This window comes from Pelodiscus sinensis, chromosome 1 (assembly GCF_052426305.1).
Source record: "Pelodiscus sinensis isolate ZL-2025 chromosome 1, ASM5242630v1, whole genome shotgun sequence".
Classification (NCBI taxonomy): domain Eukaryota; kingdom Metazoa; phylum Chordata; order Testudines; family Trionychidae; genus Pelodiscus; species Pelodiscus sinensis.
Window position 1 is genome coordinate 15,501,979 of NC_143052.1, and position 15,396 is coordinate 15,517,374.

Here is a 15,396-nt window from a genome sequence, read left to right on the forward strand (position 1 = left end):
TTACAAGCTAAAGGATCAAGGGTCTGAAAGGCATTGGCAGCTGTAGGCTAAACCCAAGCCACCTTTCTACGGATGCACACACATGAAAAGAGGGAGGCAAGCAGGGATACAGTTTTTGCAACCAGCTCAGAGCTTTTCCAAGCCATGGGTATCCAATTGCAGTGCAGATACACCTTAAATCACCAGTATCAGTTGCTTTAGTATCTCAATGTAATACACTGGTTACTGCATGTGCTGATTGATACAAGGCTACATGAATGTGCATTAGAGAAATTTTAATGTGTGCCAGCAAGGTCTAAACAGGCCAGCTAGTGTGCAACGCAATGGTGTATGTTAGATTTCACACCCCTCTGGTGCACATTGCTGTGCTATGTAGGAAAAGTCCCACCTGTCTGTCTAATGGCTTGATAGTGATAATAGTCTGGCACATACTTGACTCTAACTGAGGTTGTTCCTTTAGCTGCAAAGATAAGAGACTGTGGTTTGGCACTGAAGAACCCAAGTTCAGTCTCTGTTGAAGACAGTTGTTTCTGTAGGAAGGCATAGTTTGTTACATGGGTTTTCTGTAGAGGCCCCTGTCCAAATGTAGTCCATGCTTGAAACTGCCTTATCTTGTGAGTTTTTACAAGATCGTATACCAAAATGATACAGTAATGAGGGAATGTATATATTCAGTGCTTTCACTCACCACTGTAAGATCAGTGTGTGAGCAGAGAAACCGTAAGTGGTGCAAAATAACGAAGTGACAATGCTGGTATCACTTCTGGGTCCCACTGGCCTACGTGAAATGGATGAGTGATCTAAGCCCATTTTCTCCAGGACAGGTCACAGCTGGCACTTTCGTTGACAGTCTTCAGAAATAAATTGATAGAATAAGACATGGAGAGGGAGCTAGCAAAGAACTGCAGTCGGCCTCCGCCCTGAATTTTCTGGAGTTTAAGACGCAGTTTACTAGTGATTTTGATGGTGGCTTTTTATTTTTTTTAAGACCCCCCCCCCCCAATGCTCCTAATAGGCTAACTGACAGCATGCAACCTTTGAGTAACTTTGTTAGAACCTGGGGACCTACTAGTGTATGTTGAGCTGGGGAGAGACCAATTCCAGCTATGTACCTACAAAGTCGCACTGGTGGCCATTACCCTAGCCAGAAGGCTTTGACTAGCCTCTGCTGGCTTAACACAGCCCTCTTTAGTACGTCTTCACTGCACGCTTATTTTGAAATAAGCTATTCCAAAATAGCTTATTCCAAAATAGCATGTCTACACTGCAGGGAAGCCTCAAAATTAGCCCAAGGCAGGCTCCCAAATGTACACTTTCTATCTCGATTTAGAGCCCCAGGAGGCACTGGGGAGGAATAACTTAGAATGGCCCTGGTGAGGGGCTATTTCGAAATAGCAGCAGTCTACACACTCCTTATTTCGAAATAGCTATTTCGGAACAAGTGTTATTCCTCATAGAATGAAGATTATGGATTTTGGAATAAGCCATCCGAATTTATTTCAAAATAATGGAATGACTGTATAGACTTTCGCATTGTTATTTTGAAATAACGCTAGTTATCCAGAAATAACGGTGCAGTGTAGATGCACCCTTTCAGAGATGGGTCAAAAGACCACCCACCTTCAATTCCTCCTTCCCGTCTTCACCTCCCATGAGCTACAGCACAGAAGTTGTGCCAGCAGGTGTCAACCTATCTCCTCCATCGCAGATGCTCCAATATCAGTATATAAGTGTCTGCCCAGATCTGCAGAGGAGGGAACAAACTATTCCCCTTTGATACAATATTGATACCGTACATGATGTAAATGGTTAAACATGTTGTTCATATTGGCTCTCGATCCTGGAAGAAGTTATGTACATGCTTAAAAGTAAGCACAAGCATGTGTGTTCAAAGGAGTCATGGCAATCTTCCAGAATTAAGAAATCTGGTTTGCTTCTGCAGGCTGATTTTTTTTCCTTTTTATGAATCATTTTACAGAAGATAAGCAAAGCTAGGTGACCAAAGGCAACATGGGGGGGGGGGGAGAGGAGGAAGAGAGCCAGAAAACCTGCAGTATGTCCTCCTTGTGGTATTTCATTATCTAAGTATAGGAAATAGCATGGTAAATGGAATTACTATGGTGTAGTAAATGTAGCTTTTTTTTTTTTAAGTGGTACTCACTGTAAGCTTTTTCCATCTTTAACTTTTTTATGAGGCTGAATAGAAACAAAAGTTGAGAGACTGTGAAGAGCACAGCTGAGCCTTACAATTACCCTAAGAGTTTGACAGGGTGAGAGGAAGGAGGAAGTTGATGGGGAAAGAGGGTTGGTTAATCTCTTAATTATCTCAACACTGTGAAGGATGGAGCCTGCACCTTAACATCTGTAAAACGTTTTTGGAGCCGAGATCATTTACAACGGGTGGGATGCATTCCAATGGCTACCAAATGGTACAAAATTGGAAGCATCAGGACTTTTCATGTCAGTATTTCAGCAGCTTTTTGAGAGTGGTTCAATTAAAGTATGGTTTTGTCACTGAATTTATTTGGGGATGATGTAGATGGAAGCAGGAAAGGCTCAAATGTAAAAAATAGCTTCTTACAGACATTTAATCTACAGTTGTACCCCTCTGAAAGTGGAACCCGGACTGACGTTCATCAACATGCTTTGTGGAAATTCTGTCAAAAGGCAGAACCTTACAAAAGGTTTGTAAGGAACTGTTCATGCAGTCTTCACTTAAGCAAAATGCCTATTGAGGGCTGAGCCCTAAACCTGTAAGACAGCAAACCCCTAAAGCACTGGTGTTAGCAATTAACCTTCCTTTGAGTCTCCTTTAGGACTTGACTTAGCAAGTTTTTCTTAACGCTTTTTTTCATGTATAACATGACCGCCAGCTATCTGTGGTGCTCAGATTAGTAATGGGATTGAGAGCCTTTCACCTGAAGGGTACTGGTTTAAATCTATGTAATAAAGGGAGAGAGCAAACACTGGTATCATGTTACACTTCTTGGCAGCCTAAATGAGTTGGTGATCTCAGCCCATTAGTGGACAGCTCACAATTCACATTTTTATTGTCCATCATTGGAGACATAGAATTGGAGATATCACTCAGACTGAACTACTCACTGACTCCTTGTGGTAGTCCCTCTGGCTCACGTCTTGGATTTTAAGGCTAGAAAGGACCAATATGATCATCTAATCTGACTTCCTCCATAACATCCGTTACAGCATTTCACCCAGTGACTATGGCAGTGAAGGGAATTCATTCTTCCTTTTTTACATCAAAAGGAAGATGTGCCCTTTAGAAAAGCCTCCAGTCACTAGTTAAAGTATCGTTAATGAAGGAGACGTTACAAAAGTCTGTGGTTAAATATTCTTCCACTGGCTATTTACCCCCCCGCCCCATCCCCCTTCTGTTCTGAAATTTGATTTGTCCTTTTCATATGTGTTCATTTTTTTTAATTGTATCCTTTGGTATATATGGTTGTGACAATTTTCTTTCACTATTTGATCTGAGGAAGTGGGTCTGGCCCACGAAAGCTCATCACCTATTAAACCATCTTGTTAGTCTTTAAAGTGCTACACAGTCCTGTTTTTTGTTTCAGCTACACCAGACTAACACGGCTACATTTCTATCTCTATGGCTATTTATCCTCACTCTTAAAAGATGCATTACTCCTTATTGCACCAATTTTCTAACTTCAGCTTCTAGCCATCGGATCTTGTTATGCCTTTATCTGATAAATTAAAGCGTCAGATACCTTCTTCCTGTGAAGGCACTTCTAGATTTTGACTAGGTTGCCTTATTCATCTTCCCGCTGACAAGTTAAGTAGATTGAGCTCCTTTCAGTCTGCATTTTAAGACATGTTTCCTGGAACTTTAATATTCTTTTTAGCTCTTCTCTAAACCCCTCCAGGCTTCCAAAGATGAAGGAAAATTGGCCCAGAGCTGGAGCACTAGATAAGTATACAGAGACCTGGGTTCTATTCCCAAATCTGACTCAGAGATCCAAATTCTTCTCGGTGATTTTGGGCTACTCACTTCACTTCTCTGTACCTCAGTTTCCCCATCTGGAAAATGAGAAGAATACTGATTGTGACCTACTTTGTAAAGTGCTTTGAGAGCTACTGATGAAAAGTGCTGTATAGCTCCTAGATACTATTCTCATCATTATTATTTTAAAGTGTGGGCATCATATTCAGATGTAGGATTTGAGTAATGTTTTCACCAGTGCCATATACAGAAGTAATATTAGCGTCCTGCACAACATCTCCATATTTATATATCCACAGATCCAGTTAATGTTTATGGTGGCAGCTTGCCTAGTCTATGGCTAAATAGGGGACTTCGGTGGACAAGAACTTTGCACTCATGTTTCAAAAAGTGTAAAATGGGGCTCTTCATCCAATTTCATGTAAATCTTTTTGGACTTGTAGTATGTGAATTTCTATTCATCTTTTAAGTCCACCAGGATAGAAACAGTGCTGTCATCCTGACTTTTCTCTGTTAAACCTTGTAAGATGATGTCCAGTTAAGTTATTAAACTATATTCCCCCACAATTAACAAAAACATCCTGGGAAACATAATTGTACTCAGAGCCTATACAAGTTTAAAAGAAAGGAGGAAAACTAAGCACCCAGCAAACTAATATGATTTGGAACATGGTCACAGAAAAGGGAAACAGAAGCCACAACTTTATTAAATTTTGTGGCTCAGTGCAGCGACTGTACATCACACTTTCTTCCTTGAAGTAAGCTGGGATTCACTCAACTGATGGCTGAGCTTCAAAACCTTCTGTTTGAATAAACAACCAAAAATCTGGCTGCCTGTGTGAAGTTTACCTAGCTCAGGAAGCGAGCAGGAATTCTCATGTGAACAGGGTTGGCTTATGTGACTTTTAGAGCCATGGTATAGTAGTTACAACAGATGTGGAGCCAGCCAGGAACTCCTGAGTTTTAATTCAATTTCTGACATCCCTTTTGGCCTTGGATAAGTCAAGTACAAGTAAATCTTGATCCCAAAGAAATCAAATGGAATTTAGTATTGTTTCTATAGAACCCAGGATGTGGTTCTTGATTCCCTGCTTCAGTTTGCACATCTGCAAAATGGGCATAATTATGCCTCCCTGCCACACCAGACTACCATGAGGATTTATTAGTTTAATACTTGCAAGGTGCTTTGAAGATGAAGCTATGTAACTGCAAGGTTATTCTTTCCTCTGAGTTTTAGCTGGTCTTAAGAAATACTTCAGTAACAGTTCTTCTTGCTGTAGCTAATAATGGTTTAAGACAAATCTAGGGAAAAGGAGACATGCCGAAAACAGACATCAACTGAATTGTTTCAGGCCTCAAAGAAAAATGGTCATATTTAGTTTTGGTTGAGTTTTATGAGCATAGATTCTGACCTGGATTTTTATTTTATAGATATTATTTCCTCTTGATGTTATATAGATAGATCTTGGAAACGTGCGTCTCTTTTGGTATGCACATTCCTTCTCTCATTCATTTCACAGATGACTGGACTGTTGTACTAGTCACAATCTCCAAAAAAACAAAATCAGTGTAAGGAAGGGAGGGGAACAGAGCTAGTAATCATATCAGATGGGAAAAGCACCTGGAACAACAGGAACAGAACCTAGTTACTATTGGCCAGGAACAAACACACAAACTCTTACTCGCAGCTCCCAGAAATCTGCTGCTTTTGCTTGTCATTTCTCATTATTTGTGGCATCCTTTTAATATGCACTGCATTTCCCAAGGCCAGTCAAGGAGCCAAGCCTCTGAAATTGTTGCTGCTTCTGAAAAGCACAGTAAGGAAATTACATAGGGGTGAATTTGGAAAAATTGTTCACTCGTGAAGAGAGGCCAAGCTTTAAAAGGTTCCGTCTGTAGCTTCCATTAGGGATACAAAAGGCTGTTCCCCTCGGCCAAGTTGGCTCGTGATTTGTGAAAATAAATGTCAAAATACAGAGAACAGGATAAATTATGTCTCAGGTTGAAAGATTTTTATCTCCCTTCAGCCACAATGGCTGATTAAGTTACAGGCAACATTTCAGGTATCCTGATGACCAGCTGCCATCCTGGATTTTGAAGGTGGTTGTTTTTAATAAATGGCCTGTATCACAGTTTCTGTATTCACATGTGGGGCAGGAGAGAGGAAGAGGAGGAAAAAAACCCCAGCCAATAAAAAAATCTTTTCACTGGGATCTCTGCTGTACACAGCAAACTACTGCCCAAAAGGCTGCATGCTACCCTAAACTCACGGCGCTCCTGATCGCCAGGAAAGAGGCTGTGTTCATGTATCGAAGAGTAGGCATTGGCTCAGATGCGTCTGTTTTGTGCATTGTAAGTCATCCTTCCCTACCGTTTAAGCCATTCTTTTTCATGCTAAAACACTTCCTTTAATTACAGATTTTTTTGGGGGGAGGGACGACCATGTCAAATCTGGGTGGCTTCAGTAGCCAGGTTTAGGTACAGAAAAACCTGCGAACCCTTGAAAAATCATTGAATTGGCTGAGCCTACCTCAGCAATTTTGCTCAGGATTCACATTAGCCCTGCTCCCTCCTCTACCATATCAATTATGGGTACAAAATGGAGAGCTCATGGTGTACAGCCCTACAGATCTGAAGAGCAGGCACACATGTGCTCTTAGTTCTCACTTTTCTTCTTTGTAGAACTCTTCTCTTCCAATTCCAGCCAGGACTGGAAGCAGAAGCACTGGAATATTCCTATTTTATTCTCCATAGGTTCTTATACCGCAGCTATCACTATGAGATCTGACACCTGCCAGTGGTTCATTATGTGATGTGACTAATATTTGTTCTATGTGGGTATGTCTACACTACCATCCTAGCTCAAACTAGGGTGGTTAATATAGGCAACCAGAGTTGCAAATGAAGCCCGGGATTTGAATTTCCCGGGCTTCATTTGCATGTTGCTGGGCGCCGCCATTTTTAAATGTCCGCTAGTTCGGACTCCGTGCCCGCGGCTACATGCGGCACGAACTAGGTAGTTCAGATTAGGCGTCCTATTCTGAACTATCTGTACACCTCGTTCAGCCCAGCCTGTATGCAAGAGTGCTGTGATAGATTCCACTGCCTGCCTCTTGTAAGGATCCAGGGCAGCAGCTACCACCATGCCACAAAGTACACAATGATTCCGTGATATTGGGCAGAACTTGTTTTTTAACATGTGGCTCTGAATAACTAAAAGCAGCTCTAAGCAATCACTGTCTTCGTTCATCTCTGGTTTTGTGAAAGGATTCCCATTTAATCCTTTGGAGATTGGAGACAGGCATACCCTTCCCCCCTACAGCATCTGCTCAGCTGGTAGGCTGCAAATAGCCAACCTTCTAAGCATTAAAGGCAGTTTAGGCATAATGTGATGCAAACTAGGATGTTAGTCCCCTGAGCTCCACTGATGGATAACAATAAACCTGCACCTGTTTGCTTACCTTGTTACATACATGCCACCTCCCCTGCCTGCTTCTTGACAACCAGCTACTACGTTCCCCTCCCAGCTATTCAAAAGGTGGCTGCTAAAACGATTCTCAGTTGATCTGCTCCTATTCGCTCTCTGAATCCCAACCTGTCTACACAACATCAAGTTTAATCTCCATACCCTTCTCCTTTGAGTGTCTGGGTACTGCATAAGTGCACCTCTACCTGTGCCTAGCCTCTTTATTGCTTTGTCTCCTCTTCTCTCCAATGATGTCTGCGGTTGCTTCTCAAACAACCATCTCTGTGCTTCTTCCCATGCCTCCCATGTGCCTGAAATGTCACAATTGTGCTGTGCTAAGCCACTCCGATCTTTTCAGTCAAATCTTCACTGGAGACTCACTTCTTCCAAGATGCCCCCAAGAAGTGGGTTGACCATAAAATATTTTTAATTAAAAAAAAGACAAGCCAGCCTTTGCACATGCCTGTGATGAGAAACTCACATGCTCTTATCACTGTAAACCTTACCCCGTTCCCAATTCTCACCCTACCATTTGTAACCTTCACTTGTAACAGTGTTCAAACTGTAATTGGATGCTTGTTAAATGCCAGGATTTTGGGTAAGATTTTCAAATATGTCTAAAATTAATGGGACTTGTGCTTCTAAGAAAATCTAACATCTTGTCTATTTGTATTGTAAGTGTCCAGGGCTGTCAACTTAAGAAAAATGGTAAAGAATAGACATTTTCCATGGAAAGATTATATTGTGCCCTTTAAGGTGCTGTTTTCCTTTTGCAATGTTTTTTTGTCAGTGTGTGTGCATGTGGGAGGAGAATAAGCCTCTAATTAGATACCAAGCAACCCTGAATGAAATGATTACCTCAAGCTGTAGAAGAAGAGTGAGACATTAATCATGTCACTTTCTCAGAAGTTTGTGATGTCATCCAAATAAGTTAACTGCCTCCTCATCTCCACTCATCCCAGATGTTTGCCGGCAGTTGCTCATTTTTCCTAATCTCGCCTGCATGCATTTTAAATTGGACGCAGATTGTAGGAATGGGCATCATGTCTCTGAGATGGATTATTCGGAAGGAAAACTAAGCTGAGCAATTTATTCAAACTGCTGTTCAAGCTACAAACATTCTCTGCACCGTTGCATTTCACACTGCTAGGCTAACATTTGTTTTATCAAATGGAAACAAGAGGAAGCTGAGGCAGCAGTGGACGTGTTGATAATGCTGCTAGATAATATTGACCTCTCGTGGTCTGGCAAATTATTTGGTTCAGCACTGGTCAAATCCTGAGGGTGCCAACCTAGAGAAGGTCAGCCTGTATTCACTTTCTGTGATGATCTAATGTAGCAGTTCTCAAACTTCATCACACTGTGAGCAGTGTTCCCTCTAAGCTGCACGGCAGCACAGCCACACAGCTGATTAACTGACCTCACCCAGTCAGAGGCTCATAGGGTTGCCAGATAGTTTAACCAAAAATACCAAACAGCCCCTCTTCCCCCCTGCCCCCCAAAAAAAAACCAACTGGGGAAAAATTCTACTGAGGGGAAAAAAAAGGGGGAGAGCAAAGTTGTTGAGCAAAAAACAAACAAACAACTGGTATGGCCCCTTTAAGAAATGCTTTTGAAGCTTTTTGGCTCTAACAAACTGCTGGTAGCCATCCTCCATCTTGTTTTCCTGCTCTGGGCCAGACAGCTCCCCTGTGGAACCAGGTAAGCACCCGGTATTTTCGCCTCCTGGCTGGGAAAAAATCAGAAAATACCAGACATTTTAGGTGTCCGGTATTTTCTGAATTTTTTTTACCGGACAGGAGGCAAAAATACCAGACTGTCCGGGTCAATACCAGGCACCTGGCAACCCCAGAGGCTCAGGGCTCTGCACAGGGAGCTGACTGAGTAGGAGGGTCTGATTTATCAGCGGCAGCATTGTGCTGCCACGCAGCTTAGAGGGAACCCTGACTGTGACCCTGTCTGACAAAAATTACTACACAGCCGCAGGAGAGGGGACTGGAGCCTGAGTCCTGCCACTCCAGCTGGGGGTGTGTGTCAAAGATTGAGCCTCATCACTCTGGGCAGAGGAGAGGGCAAAGCCCAGAGCTTCAGCCCCAAGCAAGAAGCTTTGGCTTTGACCCCAGATGACACTGTTAAAATGGGATCATGACCCACAGTTTGAGAGCCCTTGATAAACCAACCTAAATGAGATCTCTCAGTAGCTCGCAAGCTCGTCTCTCTCACCAGCAGAACTTAGTCCAATAACAGATCCTGCCTCATCCAGCTTGTCCAACAAGCCTACGGCCGGTCTTTGTTCTGGCAGTCATGATGAAGCAGCTTCCCATGCAGAAAATAAAGCAAAACACTTCTGATTTCAGCTGGTTTAAATGCTTAATACCATCTGGCTTGCTCAACCAGAGTCAAGTCTCAGACCCAGCAGGAAGCCAGTGTTGTTAATTTAGGAGACCTCCAAGGAACACCATTGCTGTGAGCCAACATTGTTCTCCAACACCAGCAGAGTGTAAGGGACAATGGTGCTGCTGAAGTTGCCATCAGAGGAGATGTCAGAACCTTGTGGTGATGAAAGGCCTCGTGTTTTCGCTGTGTTAAGAGAAGGTTTTAAAATTACATCGTTGTCGCGTCATTCGCTTTCCAGCTAGCAGCTCACAATCCTATCCTGCCTATCTAACTTTCCCCTGCAGTTTCAGCTGGCAAGGCTACTCTTCACTGATGTCATGCACTGGCTGGACGACGCGGGATGGGGACAAAGGAGGCAACTGCCCGGGGGGCCTGGCGATTCAAAGGGTCCCAGGGCTTCCGGCCGCCATCAATGCTACTGTAGTAGCAGCCAGAGCCCCATATGGCACAGTGCAGAGCCCTAAGTGGTACGCTCCGTATGGCGTGGTCCTGGGCAGTGCCGAAGTGACGACACGCTTATTTCAGTGGGGTGTTTTAATGAGGCTCAATTAAAGTGACGGCTACAAAGGGAAATGCTGCTCCCTTCCCAGGCTATAGAACAATGGTTCTCAGCCAAGGCTACCCGTACCCATGGGGATAAGCCAGGGGTGGGCAAAAGGGCCTCCACGGGCCAAATCATGGCCCGCCAAGTGGGTGGATTCAACCTGCGGAGGCCCTGCTGCTCCCCTGCCTCCAAGGCAATTGGGGCCTGGGGCTGGGGGAGTGACTGAAACCTTCTCTGTTTTGCCCACGCCCTGCAAGCAGTGTGTGGCCCTTCAAAGCGGCATGCACTGCTCGCAGGGTGGGGGCAGAGCAGAGAAGGCTTCGGGCGCTCCCCTGCCCCCAGGCTTTAATTTGCCTGGGGGGTAGGAGACCACACCTTGCTTCCTCCTGCCCTGCCAGGAGCACATGGTGCTTTGAAGCGCCACGCGCTGTTCGCAGGGCGGGGGGAGAGCAGAGGAGACTTTGCATGCTCCTCCACCCTCAGGTCAATCAGGGCCTGGGGGCAGGGGAGCTGTTATGAAGCTTCATTTGCGGTGCCCTGGCCCTGCAAGGAGCCTGCGGCACTTCAAGTTCCAGTGCTTCTGGCAGGGCAGGAGGACGCTTCCTGCGCTCCCCCGCCCCCAGACTCTGACTGGTGGGGGAGCATGCCAAGCCTCTTCCAGGGCATGAGAGCCTAGTGGAAAGCGGGGGCAAAGGGGTTCCCTCACCCCCAGACCAATTATGGTCTGGGGGTGGAGTAGCCCTGCCTCTTCCTGTTTAGGCCCTGCCCCTTCCTGTGTGGCCCGGAGCTACTTCAACAATGTTTGAAGTGGCCCCCAGACAAAACTTATTGCCCACCCCTGGGATATGCAGTGGTCTTCCGGGGGGGACAGGACAGGGGGGAGGAGTACATCAATTTCATCAAGCTATAGGCCTAGTTATAAAACAGGCAACTTAAAAAGCACTAGCCAAGTCAGAACTAACAAACAAAAATCATACAAACAACTTGTTCATACTACTTTATATACTATTCAGGCAGTCCCTGGGTTACGTACAAGATAGGGACTGTAGGTTTGTTCTTAAGTTGAATCTGTATGTAAGTCGGAACTGGCGTCCAGATTCAGCCGCTGCTGAAACTGATCAGTTTCAACAGCGGCTGAATCTGGACGCCAGTTCTGACTTACATACAGATTCAACTTAAGAACCCCAGGCATCCCCAAGTCAGCTGCTGCTGAAACTGATCAGCAGCTGATTCCAGGAAGCCCGGGGCAGGAGCTTCCTGTAGTCAGCCACTGGTCAGTTTCAGCAGCGGCTTACTTGGGGACGCCTAGGGCAGAGCAGCTGGGGTGCTGCTGGGTCGGTCCAGTGGCGCCCAGAGCGGCGCTACGGGACCAACCGGCAGCGCCCCAGCTGCTGTACCACAGGCGTCCGGAGCAAAGCCGCGGAGCACGGGGGCAGCGGGACAGCACAGACGCGCCGTGGCTGTCCGCTGCCCGCGTGCTCCGCGGCTTTGGTCTGCTTTGCTCCCCGTCCCCCCCTGGTCTGCAGACCAGGGGGACGGGGAGCAAAGCAGAGCAAAGCCGCGGAGCACGCGGGCAGCGGACAGCCCTGTCCGCTGCCCACGTGTTCTGCCACTTTGCTTCCTCTCCCTGGTCTGCTGGAGACCAGGGAGAGGGAGGGCCCCGTTTGTAACTGCGGATCCGACGTAAGTCGGATCCGCGTAACTCGGGGACTGCCTGTACACTGAAATGCAATTACAATAGCTATAGTCCAGTTGATTATTTTATAATGACACAGTAAAAATGAGAGAGTCAGCAATTTTTCAAGGACAGAGTGCTGTGAAATTATTTAGTAAGCCTGGAGTTTTTAAGTGGAGTGTAACTTGGGGGTGCACACGACAAATCAGACTTCTGAAAGGAGGACCGTAGTGGGAAAAAATTTGGGGGGCACTGCACCAGGACTGCAAATCATAACTATTTTGAATGGGCTCTGTGGCTGAAACGAATGGAAGGGAATGGCTCTGAGAGATAAACAGGGATGAGAATTTTATCACACAACTGCAGCACCGTGAAGAGTGTGCTATGGCAAATCAGTGGGATGAAGCTCCAGGACTTCTACTGCTTCCCTGCCTACCTCGTCAATGGAGAGAGGGACACAGCTAATGTAACATGCCATGGAGCTGCGCCTGGACTCCCATGGAACGGCCTGGAATTTGGGGTTCCACACTAGTTCCTTCACCACCACCAAGCTGTGATTGTGCTTACAGTGCAGGGAGGATGCACTGCTACGGCCCTTGATGCAGCATGTTATTTGGGTTTGTTTCATCAAGGAGACAAAGGAACAGAGAGTCGCCTACTGCATATTTATGAAGGGGGTTTGCTACTCAGACGGTCTGTTACTATAAGTTTCCGAGATCCACTATCCCTGAGGCCGACCTTTGAATTTGATAGTGGCAGGGTTAAAGGGCTTGGCCTCATGGCTTGGCTGACAGCACAGTGCCCAGGCATGCAGAAAGGCCAGGTCCAACGTAGGGCTTTGACTTGCAGAATTGGCTGTAGCAGGGCTAGCCTCCTAGTCTGAGCTGAGGGGCACAAATACTCAAGAGCTGATCCCACCTCTACAGCAAATGCAGCTTCAACACAGGAGACTAAGGACTGCAGATACCATGCTGCCTTCAGTTGGTACTCTCCCCACCCCATTTTAAATGTTTGCCTGTATCAAAGGGCCAGGCAAAAGACATGCTGCCTTAGCCTACAGCTTCTGCTCCCACAAGTAGCCATCTTGGAAACCTTAGCAGCAGCAGCTGAGCCAACCGCCTCCGGAGGCAAAGCGGGGGAAGGATTTCTCCACACTGCTGGGAGGGGATAGGCTGAGGGCTGAAGGAGTGGGGCTGAGGACAGCCAGCCCGCAACACTGCCGAGAGCACAGCATCCCCTCCTCCCCATCATTAGTGCTGCCTGAGCATGCAGGGCAGTGCTTCAACATTGATTTAGAGCAGCCAAGAGCAATTGCCCCTTTGCACCCCCTGTTGGCCTGAGCAGCACTATAACTCTACAAACCAAATCAGTGCTCAGTCGGCTCACTCAAATAGATTTATGCCCTCACCGTCTCAGGGGAGAAGTAGATTCCTATAGCCACAAATTCAAAGTGCCATAATATTGCAATATTTAGCCATGCTGCAATGTTTAGGTGCTGCAATATTTAGCCATGGTCCCAACCCATGCTGAAGAAAGAAGGATTTAAGAGGAGAGCAGGGAAAAAAGATGGGTAGAAACTTCAAGACCTTCACTTGGACATGTCCCAAACGACCATTGACTCACTAGTCTTAAGTTTCTGCTTTCATTAGCAACACGACAGATACTGATTAAGAGCAGTACTAAAGGAGATTCTCCAGACTCGTCTCATGGATTGAGTAGTGTAATTGGCAAGTAATTCCCTGGTGTCCTCTCAATCAGTTTCTTTTTAAGCTTTCCATTTTATAAATAGTAAACATCTAGCCCTTATGGTTGTGAAGAAATCCTTCTGGTCTTGAACTGCTGCCGTGCTGTCTGCCAAGTCTGAAAACTGGCCACCAGATCCACAGAAACAATGGTCAGATCTGTCTCTGGTACTACACCATGGACTTTACAGGCTTATTCCAGGGGTGAATAATGGCTCAGAGAGGGGTGTGTGTACAAACACTGCCTTGTCTAAAAATAGGAAATAATTCTGAAACTCTTAATTTGAACCTCAATAAATATCAAATTAATATTTTTTAAAAAATTAAAAAACCCTGGTGCCCTGTTAGGACATCTTGCTCAGATCATCACTAAATTACAGCAGTTTAGGGTGCCATCAGAGAACTGTAACATTGTGATGCTGAGGTATTTAAAAGGAAATACGAATATAGACATATTGAGACTAACGTCCATGTTGACTGTCTTTCTTTATTTGGGGCACTGCTCACATAAATGCAGGATTAATGTATCACCCAATTAAATCTTTGGAGGCTGCTTTGAAGGTAATCCTCTCTCACTCGTAGGCCTTGATGGGAAGCTCATTGAAATCATTGGAAAGATGCCCATTGACGTCAGTGGGTTCAAGCCCCGACCCCTGCTACTCTAATGGTTTGTTCAAGAAGAAGTTACTGTATCCGTATTGATCCTGTTAACAATACACGATCATTTTTCTGGGTGGGTCATTTTTCTGGTTTCCTGTATTTAAAATGGGAGGAATCTGGCTTGGAAAGAGAGCACCGTGTGTCATCAAGCATTTTCAACAGACTTACAGCAAAGCAGAAGGACACCTGAAAGTCAGAGCTATTCCTGCTCTCTTGTTAGTAACTCAGGAAGTTAAAATCTCCATATAATAATAATTCAAAGACCTATTTAACACACATAGCAAATTTTAATCCCTAGATCTCAAATCACTTTACAGGGTTAGTTTTGGGTTACTCTCCCCATTTTGCAGCACAAAAAGATTTAAGTGACTCACCCAAGGTTACATAAGAAAGTGACATAGCTGGTAACAAAGAACAGGGGCGAAATCCTGTCCTCCCTTGAAATCAATGGCACAACTCTCCTTGGCTTCAGTGGAGGCAGGTTTTCACCCCCCCCCCCAAGCTCCCAACACCCACACTAGTGTCCTGTCCATAAATTTGGCTGTGTGCAGTGCCAGAGTGTGAAAGTCCAGGGACCACTCAAATTAAAGTCAATGCCTGTGGGCACTCAAGCTAGGTAGATCAAAGCTAGCTCTATAAAATGCTACCAGACCATTTGTTGTTTTTTAAGTTTATACTTTTAGATGTCAGTTCTTCGGCCATGTGACACCATCATTTGTATGAGTAGAAAATTTCTACCGCCATTTACTGCCTTCTGGTTACTATGATCACGCCAGGAGTATCTCCTCTACAGAGGAAGACACTTATAAATTCCTAGCAGTCATATTCTCTATTAAGAGGAGACTCTGAGTAGAGTCTAGCGAAGGGAGTAAGGGTCAAAGTCTGCAGACCCTAATTCATGTGAGGAGTCCCACTGAAGTCACTGCATCTACTTGTGTG

The 15,396-nt window shown here is 45.2% G+C and overlaps 1 protein-coding gene across 2 annotated transcripts in view; it reads right to left on the bottom strand.

The window, feature by feature from the left end:
- Nucleotides 1-15,396, bottom strand: part of CCDC3 (coiled-coil domain containing 3) — a 108,661-nt gene that overhangs the window by 80,945 nt on the left and 12,320 nt on the right. Inside the window, exon 3 of one of the 2 annotated variants that reach the window (XM_025181666.3) lies at nt 9,793-10,019. The exons of the other annotated variant lie outside the window; for it this stretch is intronic. Coding sequence (XP_025037451.3) covers nt 9,846-10,019 — 174 coding nt within the window. The 3' untranslated portion in view covers nt 9,793-9,845. Of the gene's footprint in view, nt 1-9,792; nt 10,020-15,396 lie in introns of those variants that run through there. 2 annotated transcript variants of the gene reach the window in all.